This window comes from Abrus precatorius, unplaced genomic scaffold, assembly GCF_003935025.1.
Source record: "Abrus precatorius isolate BTA unplaced genomic scaffold, Abrus_2018 Scaffold3, whole genome shotgun sequence".
In the NCBI taxonomy this organism is placed as follows: domain Eukaryota; kingdom Viridiplantae; phylum Streptophyta; class Magnoliopsida; order Fabales; family Fabaceae; genus Abrus; species Abrus precatorius.
In genome coordinates this window covers 24,651,035-24,661,450 of record NW_020874373.1, presented here as the reverse complement: position 1 = coordinate 24,661,450, position 10,416 = coordinate 24,651,035, and the positions used below count along the sequence as shown (strand labels likewise).

Here is a 10,416-nt window from a genome sequence, read left to right as displayed (position 1 = left end):
CACTAACTCTGTAATCGTTGGATCGGAGATCAATTGTTGTTGCGGGGGACAACAGATAATCTGCTAACACCGATCCGGGAATGCAAATTCTGCTTACTCAATTCTGCCTCGGTTTCAATTGCTCCTACCTTCATAAAAAATGTGCTCTTGATGGCAGAACAATTATTGTCTTTGACACGCTACAATTGTATTGTCTCTAGCCTGAAGTAAGTTTCATGCAGATACTATATATAAATATGCATCTTTTCAATGAGTAGTGCAGTTTAGAATTTAGATCCATACACGGAATAGAAACATAGAATACTGCTGAAATAAGACGGAAATTTTATGGTATTCAACTTGTGTCACGATGGGGAAAGTACGAGTTTCCCAGTTAAACGTCACATTTCTTATCCCTAATAGCAGTCGCCCAAAGTGTTGGGATTTGGATGCTGTCTGAAATTTTAGGTGCTTGAATTCTTGAACAGAAAACATAAAACGACGTATTTGTTTTATTGAAACATTCAATCACTTTGCATCATTATACGGAAAAACGAAGTTAAGACTAGAAAACCATAGCCATGAATTGGAGCTCTCTCGACACCTATCAGTCTCCTCGTAATATACTCAATTTGATTGGCTCAGTCAACATCGTCTTCTCAAATATACAAAGTTCTCAAAAACAAAAATGCATGTGAATATCAAACATTACGCTAAAAAATCACATATAAAGGCAAGCACAATTCAACAAAACTAAGTCAGTTGGCGTCACTTTCATTCACAACGAGATTTTAGTGAAGTGTATCTTTTACCTTCAATTTACTCATTAACTGTGGTACTACCAAAAGCCGTCATCTCAGCATTGCCTTGTTCCAATTATTCACGTCCCTTAACGAACCTGTCAACATTGTCATTTTCAACCAAATTCAGAATGCAGCAGGTCTTGAGAAGAGAGAGGAAGGTTTTGCTTGGGTTGAAGTGCTTTCCGCACCATAGGCTACATCTACCAGGAAGCTTGCTTCATCCTGTCATCTCTGGTCAACGGGATTAAGAAACTTTTGTTTTTTCCTTCCCTTCCAAGTATTTCCTATTTTCTTGCTTGTACCTTTTCCATTCTCTTAAAGCAGCAAGGAGGACATGCATTAAAACTGGCAGAAAAAATGGCTGCCAACACAGCAGGAAAATAGACGTACGTGACAATGTGTTATAAAGGTCAAGTTTTGTATAAATTATTAGTATAGATGGCGGAGAAAAGAGTTCAAGGACAAACCGAATAGATAGCGAAACAATGCTCAAACGAATAATAGCTTATGGACATAATTGAAGGATGAAAAAAGGCATCCTCTGCCAGTGATCTTGATTGCCTTGATGATACTGACAACAAAAGAGATTAATCAAATTTTAGCAACAAACAACAGCTGCAAATCTTCATTGAAGTCACAACCAAGCTTTTGGAATTAACATAAAGTCTAGGAATAGCATACTGGCTGAAGCATCATATATTCCAACAGATGCATTACTTTGAGCAAATTTTGCAGCTTCCAGAGAAAACTTCACCTGCTCAGTCAGAGATTAAAAAATAATCAGGACAAAAGAAGGTAATCCACAGCATCTTTTAAGATCAGGACAGAAAATATAAAATTTCTCATGCAAAGTGATTATATACAACAAACAACATCAACCAAGCCTTATCTCACTAGGAAAGTGATTATATGCAACCAACAGAATTATATTAATACAGCTGACAATTAAAGTACTGTGTTTCTGACAAAAATCTGAAGTTAAAATATCATAGACAAATAGATCTTTGCCACAATATGCAAAAGGTTAAAGAAAAATGCATAATTTTTTGTTAAGATGTCCCACATTGGTTAGGAATAGAGCCAAAATACTCCTTATAAGGGTTAGGACAGTCCTCCTCTTATGAGCTAGCTTTTAAAAGTGAGTTAGGCCCAAGTTTTTTAGTGTTAGAAATATGCAAATAAGAAAATATGTAATTATAGTAATGCTGTAATTAGGAAGATGATATGTTGTATTTAAAGAAATAATATTCCTGTAATTACGGTAATTAGGTAACCATAATATCTCTATAATTAATCATTGTATTGCTCTTTTGTTTTATTTTCTCTTAACATGATATCAAAGCCTATTCAGTTTGAATGTTGGACTGCCCACAGATGTCCAATCCTGTTGGGTCCACTCATGCAGATGTCCGGTCTTGCAAATTTCGCGCACCAGATGTCTAGTCTTGAGCGTGAGGAGAGTGTGTTAAGATGTCCCACATTGGTTAGGAATAGAGCCAAAATACTCCTTATAAGGATTAGGGCAGTTCTCCTAAACTAGCTTTTGAGAGTGAGTTAGGCCCAAGTTTTTTAACATTTTTACCTATAATATCATCCAATATAAGTTTAATCACCAACGAGTCAAGAAGCATTTAGTCCAACAAATCACCTGTTTTCCAATCTCATCCATGATAATCATCCTTGGCAATGATTGTACCTGAATGTAATGGAAGTTTGACTAACTTTCATGAAACAATGGCTAGATGAAATTGACACAATTGAAGCAACTTAATTAACAAACATACCAATCTAGAAAGTGATCCAAGTGTTGTAGCACATGAAAGAAGATTAAAGCATATATGCTTTCGTGACAAAACATCCAACTCCCTACACATAATCCCCACAAGAATAATTTCAGGGGTTTAATACTTGCACAAGAAAAGAAAAAAAAACTACATAGCTTAGGCCTCTTAAACACATGCAAAACAGAAATGCAAGGAATTTCTATTTAAAGGATAATTGAATCATAAGATTAAGAGACAGAATGAAATATAGCTTCAAATATATCACATAAATGATGTACTATGCTCAATGTGATAATTTTATATTAGGAATTTTGACTAAACAACGACAAGTCTCAGAAACAAAATCATAAAGGAAAACTTAGGTGCAGTACCATAGGTACCGTTAATGTGGTTCTCTAATCAAAAAAGAAATTTCAGCTCGATAATAAGCATAATAAAATTTGACATTAAAGATGAACACACCTACATGAAAGGTTGACATGCATTAGTAAAGTAAGACTCACCAATAACACTTACGATATTGTAAAGTTTTGTCCAATCATAAATCATATGCCATGTGTCATAATTTTGAACAAAAACAAAGCATGAAATAGCCCAATAACACACAGAGTGAGTGATTGTGTGAAGCCTTTAGTTTAAAATAGAGTAGCACAAAAACCAAAGGTTACATAGAGTGAGTGACTATGCAAAGTTCTTACTTCATAAGAATGAAAATAGAGCAATAGAATAATCAAATAGAGGTGTCCAGTGCTCCTTTAATTCCTTTTCATTTAAGAATTTAATCTTACTAGATGTTTCAATTTCCTTATTAAAATTGGTGAAAGCATAGACAAAAGGAAATAATTAATAAATCACTGAATTGTGTGACTAATATCAGTGATAAGAAATCACACTGAATCAATCAAGTATCACAGTTCAAAGGCATTTGCAATTCATCACATGATGTTAGGTGCTAACTGCCAAATTGTATCAAATCATGCAATTCTAACAACTATGTACAAATACTTCAAAAAACATTATTGCTGGTTTCTTTCTTCTCCGTATGGCATAAAAACTATCTTTTAGAAAATATTTTCTTATTTTGATGAAACAATCTCAACAAAAATAATTTCCTAGTACATTGTTGCAACTAATTTAAGAAGGGGAGATTGCAGAACAATTCAAACATGATATAGGAAAAAGATTTTAGTTGAATATAGCTTCCACAAAAACAATTTCATGTAAGTATATTTTCCAGCTTTAAACATTTGGATAGAAAGTGAAGTGATGCATTTTGTAAGATCTATTGCTTGATTTGTTCATGTTCAATGAGAAAAAGGGAAAATCATTTTCCCATTCTTTACAATTACCAAGGATAAAATTTTCCTATGACTGTTACAGATATGGGAAAGTGTTCTGATTTTTTTTTCCTTTTGTATCAGATAAAGGGAAATGTTTTGGGTAAAAACTAAAAATATTATCCACACAAAACAGCAGAGAATACAGAAGATATCACCGATAAAACTATCTTCTGTAAAATGCAAAGGGACAGTCAATTGCTTACACGTAACAGTAGTATCCCACTTAGGCGTTATAAACCACAATTCTTTTCTTTCCCAAGTCCTTCCAAAATGAAACTTATTCATATTTCTTATTTTTATTTTTATTTATAGCCCATTGAGTCTTGGACTTAAGACAATACACAATCAATTACAAAAGTATTCAATTCAATAAGATTTTCCCTTTCAGCACAAATGCTCACCCAGAAACTTACAAAAATAAATGAAGTTGAAATAAAAAATACGTTAAGTTGAAATATAATGCTCATATACCACTTCTGTTATTGTATTAAACAAAAGTAGCCAGCATCATACTTTCCAAGTTATCTTAATAGACTACAACCAAGAAAATTACTTCATAAAACACGTTTAATTCTCAAGGGTAAAAGAGGAACTATCATTCTTACCACTCTGTGAAACCCTTTTCACTCCCTAGGAGAATGGATGTGCCAGACTCACCAACATAATAATTATCAGACTTCAAACCAAGGAGTTGCCGCAACTGCCCCATGAGAACTTCAAAAAGCTTCTGGAGATCCTGTTTCAGAATAGGCATTATTCAATGTTCAGCAAGAGTATTAATGACAATTTACAACTGTAGGATTACAAGTGCACGTTTAGATTAGCTTATTATGAAGAAATGGTTGCCAATTTTTGCTAGCTTCAGGAGTTTCTTTTTTCACATGATTATTTGCTAAAATTCAGTGATTGCCAAACATGCACTATGTATATATGCAAAAAAAAAATGACATTAAATTTATTTTATAAAAAGACAAAATTGTTTTTCAAAGCTACTCATTATGAAATGCCGCAGAATTTACTTTGAAATTAATCAAGGCTGAAAGTGCAAATGCAATACAAAGTTCCAAAGTACTGTGGTGTATAATAAATGTAAACAAGGAGAAGCAATTATTTTCAATGGTTAGCAAAAAGAGTGTGCCAATCAATTAGTAAAAAACAAACCTGGAGAGAAATCATATGTTTAACTGGATCCTTACTTTCCAAATCTTTTATACAGCTTTGGGGATTCCAGACAACAACACCTCCCCACATCTGCAATATTCAAGAATAGGAGCTTCATAATGTTAACACATTTGACAATATATAAGATTATAATGCAAAATGAATATGTCAGGAAATTTTGTAGGTGAGACGAATAACTGGAGATATAAAGCCATTAGTCTTAGAGATCTCTCCATTTGGAAGCTCCAGTTGAAGAGGACATTCCTTTGCAGATGGTATATACCTGACATAGTAGACAAAGAAGCTTAAAATATAAGCTATCTTACAGCATAACATCAACAAGTCAAAATCAGACACTTGAGAATATGTATATCAGTGAGAGAATGAGTCAGAGAAGTAATTTCATGTTTTCCCCATTTTAATCATAGTTATCAATCTCAGATAGCGGCCAACCCCAAAAATGCTGTGGTGCATGGAAAATCAAAAAGTAAACATATGTAGGATTAAGTTATAGTAATATACACCACAAGTTGCAATACTTTGGACCTTCCACCTGCTGCAACTGAAGTATCCAAGTGCCACTCATTTGAATTCACCTGTTTCAGATAGAACATTCATGTCATTAACATAGTATTATAGTATCGCAGATACAAGAAAAACTGAAAAATTTTGACAAGGGAAAAATAGACAGCAAGGCAGGTTTCCCATAAACAAGGATATAACTTGAACCAAATCTAGAAAGAATTCATATATAACTCAAAGATAAAGAAACTTCTGAATGACCAAAACATCATTATTTTATAAGCTAGACATCATGCAAATATGTCATGTGCTCTGGGTGGAAAGTTCCGTCATCTACCCAATTCAATAAGTTTGAGGGGTTACAAGTTAGAGCCAAATACAATGGTAACTCTATTCAAAATAAACTGTAAATCATGAATCAATGATAATTCAAAGACATAAATAGGACATACAAAGAAAGAAAGATCCTCGGTTGTAAATATGTGGCTGCCATGCTGATCATCCCAGTAAGGATATGAAGACTTTGGGGTGTGGTACAAAACCTGCCAATTAGGAGGAACGATAAATATTCAATCTGATGTATCCAATGAGTCTTGTAGCGGTTACATTTATGAGATTTCACCTGGCTTTCAACAGTGATGTTTGCAATAGGTTGTAAAACCTCAATCACAGGTCGCAGCAAAGTCTCATCAATTTCATGAAAATTCCTACAATAAGATCATCACAAAAACTTCAAAATGATACAATTCAAAAGATAACTAGACTTAACTGGAAAAGATGGATCTACATTATGTGTGTATGAAATTATGTACTAACTCTATTATGCAGAAACAAAACAACACTCCATGAGGACAACATTTGAGCAAAATTCCATTTCTAAATTAACAATTTATACCAATCATATATCCAATCTCGAGGGTCTGCATTGAGCAAACTGAAAGAAAGAACAATCTTCCCATCAGCACCAACAGGCATAAACTCGCTACGAACGGAACCCTCATCGTTCCCACCATTAACAAACACCTTAGCAAAGATCTCAGCCACACGCAACACTGCCTCCTCCTCCAAAACCCGCCCCAAAATCCACGCGTGCCGATACTTGCCCACCACACTCCTCACCTCCTCATCTCTATTCACCACCACAACACTATACGCATTCCCCCCTCCATACCCACTCACCACACTCTTAACTAATTCATCAACGTCTTCGTCATTACCCCTTAATTTCCCGCCAAAATCAACCGCGTTAACTTCACCCGTATCCACCACCACGGAGACGGAGTAATTGCCGCCGCAACCGCCACAATCGCCGCCATTACTTAGCTCCGACATCTTTCTCGTAATCGCTGCTCCGACCTTATCGTGAGAAACCTTAAAATCGAAACCGATGAAAATGGCTCGAAACTGGCATGGGAAGAGCAAGGGTTTCGATTCGATTTGAGAAGAGAAGGAATCAATTCGATCGAATGGGAGCGGGGCACGGTAGATTTCGATGGATTTCCACAGAAGAGGAAAACCTGCTAAGAGAATAATTAAATAAGATGACTGAAGACGAGAAGAGAGTGAACGTGTGAGTGAGTTAGGAAGGGACCTATGATGAATGAGACGAGCACTGTGACGCTTATGAGGAGCCGTTTAACTCCGGGTTTTGTATTTCGAGTCCTTTTAGTGTCGAATTCGGACAACTGAGTTTGGGTGTTTTCTTCTGCGGGTTTTGACGTTGACGGAGAATCGGAGATTTCCGCCATTGTTGATTGAGGTTTTGCGAATTCGAATTCGAAGTCGAAGGAACTTCAAGAGATGCACGAGGGCTCAAAGTTCAGTAGCAATATAAAAATTAACATAAAATTATGTTGACAACTTCTGTCAACTAGCCGTCTTAGCTCAGCCGGTAGAGCGCGTGGCTTTTAACCACGTGGTCGTGGGTTCGATTCCCACAGACGGCGTTTATTTTCTCTTTTATTTTTCTTCAATTGAAGTACTCTCTTGACAAGCAAGAAAATAATATAATTTAAGTCACAAGAAGCAATGTTTTAATGTATTTAAGCATAGTTCAAATTATCCATTTTAGGAAATAATTTCTAAATAATATTATTTTGGTAATTAATTTTAATAATACGTTATTTTATTAAACCAATCAACAAAAGCTGAGTCTATAAAATGCATGTAAAACTATCAGAAAATGTATAAAAAGAAAATATTTCTTCTAATTGTAAAAACTGTTATTTATAAAATCAAATATAGATAAAATAAAAATATCTAGAGTATATTTTATAATGTTATTTATAAAAAATCATAACCAAATCATTAAGTTTTTATTTTTAGAAATATTAATTGATTTTGTTATATTTTAAGAGAGTATATTTTTTTATATATTTTTATTGTCTCAAAATAAAAATAGAAATAAGTTAATACTTTATGGTAAATTTAAAATAAAAATTTGTTGATATTTTAGTTGCACCACTAGAAAGAAAAGTTGCTTAAATTATAAAAAATAATTTGACATAAAAGACCCATATAATAATTATTAAATAAATAATTAAATTTTCATTTATAAATTTAGTGATGAACATAGAAAAATATAATGGAGTAGAATAAAATAAAATAAAGCAAAAAAAGGTATCCCTCCATTATTTGAATCCTTTGTCAAATTGGAGAAAAAAAATAAAGAATAAGATAAAATGAAATTTATTCCATTTTGTCAATCTCTCATGGATAATTTAACAATTCAAACAATGAAATATAATAAAATGTTATCCCATTTTATTTTATTGCAGTATTTACTATCAATTCAAAAACGGTTTAAAAATCTGTAATGGATATTAGGATTAAAGATACCATAACACTTTATTTGATTTTATTTTAAAAAAATAAGAAGGATATTTTTTTCTGTGCATTTGAAATTATAATAAAAAACTACAGAAAAAATTTATATATATATATATATAACCTTTTTAATCTTTGCTATTTTTGGAAAGAAATTGTCTAACATTACAATTTTTTTTATTTATTTCATGTCGTCTTCTTTTTTTTATCTCACTCTTAAATCTAAAGAACCTTTCTATTACATCGTGAGCCAAAATTTGTTGGGTCAAACAGATTATATTTTAATAATTTAAAAATACTACTTATGTTACTATTTTTATTTTTATATCTTTCTTAGGAACATTAATTATTATATAAAAAAATTATTTTTGACATTTTTTTCTTTCTGTCTTATAATTTTTTTTTCCTAAGAGTGTGTGTTTGTGGCAGTGTGACCCTCCACATAAGTGCAATGGAAGTCACCAATCTCAGCTTTGAGCTTTCATGATTGTCCAATGACCTTATTCAAGTAAATATATTTTAACATTGCTAATTAAGTTTGATTTATATAGTCACTTTTGTTAATAATTTTCAAATGCTTACAATGTGGGATTCAATTAGGCACACTACTTTCCAAACTTTTATATCACAATGGTTAAACTCTTTTTTCTTTTTTGTTACTTTTCTCTTGTTTTTATTTGCACCACATATGTAAGTGATCTTATGATTTTATTCACAATTTAATGTTCGACATCATATTATAATTGTTTAAAAGAATTTAAAAAAATGCTTTTACGCATGAGTAATATCAATTGCTCCCACCCAAACAATGAATGCAAGTATTCTTGGCAAAATTATTCTTTTGCATAAATCAAATGAAAATTAAGATGCGATAAACAATTGAATGATATTATCAAGTTCTTCTACTTGAGGAGCTTATAGGAGCACCCCTCCAAAGTGCAATAAAGGTCATCATTCTAGGCTATGGACCTTTTTTTCTTTTCCTTTTATCATACTAAGTAATTTGTAACAATAAAAATAAGTTTGATTTATATATTTGCCATTTTTAATATCATTCAATTGTTGTTTATGAGATACAACTTAGTTATTTCTTCTCTTTTTTTTTCTTCATTATTAGACATTTTGTTAAAGGTAAACGCTAACCAATAATTTTAGAATATTGACAAAGAACCAATAATATATATATATATAGCAAAATCTTCACACACTAATATAAGTATAAGAATTACACTAATATGAGTATAAAAATTCTTATACTTGATTTGAGCCTTTCATTTAACTTACATCTAAAGGGTTATAATTTATTATTTCACTAGCTTAAAAAACTCATTGAATTTTTTAAATTTACACTAGTGTGAGAAGATATTTCTCCTATATATATTTAAAAGCATTGATGCATTTTTACTGTGATTTTTAATGTGATTTAATTAAAAAAATATTTTATTGATTTCACTGTTAAAGGTAAGCACTAACCTATAATTTTCATTAAGTTATAGGTGGCCTCACAGGAAAAATATGAGCTCTCTGAACTCATTCTCGCTTAAGTTGTAACGCCTCGAATTTTGTAAGGATATTATATATATATATATATATATATATATATATATATATATATATATTGCTTCATTCATGTGAATATATGTGTTTTGAATTATGTGGCCGGTTTGGTTTATTTGGAAATTTGGCTAAGTGTGTAATGTGTAACGCCCCGAATTTTGTGATATTAATTATGATTATTTATATAAATCTAAATATATATGTATGTGGGTATTTTGGATATGTGTTGTGGATGTGTGTATATATATGTGTATGCATGACTGGATAGGCTGAAAATAAGCTAAGTGCCTAAGTGCATGGTGTAATTATGGACTGTTTTCGTTATAGTGAGAGGGCCCTATGAAGAAGGACTAGAACTGTCGCCTTCTCGCTGTAGCGACAGTTTGGAGTGCAATTATGGGTACAGTCTCGCTGTAGCGAGATTCTGCAAAAACTAGGGTGCAG

At 32.4% G+C, this 10,416-nt stretch overlaps 1 protein-coding gene and 1 non-coding gene across 4 annotated transcripts; one reads left to right on the top strand and one right to left on the bottom strand.

The window, feature by feature from the left end:
• Nucleotides 1–558: 558 nt before the first annotated feature.
• On the bottom strand, nt 559–7,395 carry LOC113861977 (GPI transamidase component PIG-S). 3 transcript variants are annotated; one of them, XR_003504395.1, is made up of 14 exons: nt 7,181–7,395; nt 6,485–7,106; nt 6,212–6,296; nt 6,042–6,131; nt 5,590–5,663; nt 5,266–5,350; nt 5,068–5,157; nt 4,512–4,642; nt 2,567–2,648; nt 2,431–2,478; nt 1,464–1,536; nt 1,250–1,353; nt 971–1,143; nt 559–877 (listed from the first exon to the last, which is right to left on the bottom strand). XR_003504395.1 is itself a non-coding variant. In XM_027495109.1 (13 exons), the coding sequence occupies exons 1-13, from the start codon at nt 7,335–7,337 to the stop codon at nt 1,027–1,029; spliced, it is 1,758 nt and encodes a 585-aa protein (XP_027350910.1). In that variant the 5' UTR covers nt 7,338–7,395; the 3' UTR covers nt 560–1,026. The 3 variants fall into 3 exon arrangements, 2 of the variants coding, with proteins under 2 accessions (XP_027350910.1, XP_027350911.1); XM_027495109.1 differs by having other exon boundaries at nt 560–1,143; XM_027495110.1 differs by having other exon boundaries at nt 776–1,127; nt 7,181–7,382.
• Nucleotides 7,396–7,462: 67 nt separating this feature from the next.
• Nucleotides 7,463–7,535, top strand: TRNAK-UUU. Its single transcript has one exon. It is a non-coding gene; the product is annotated as a tRNA-Lys (tRNA).
• Nucleotides 7,536–10,416: the final 2,881 nt, after the last annotated feature.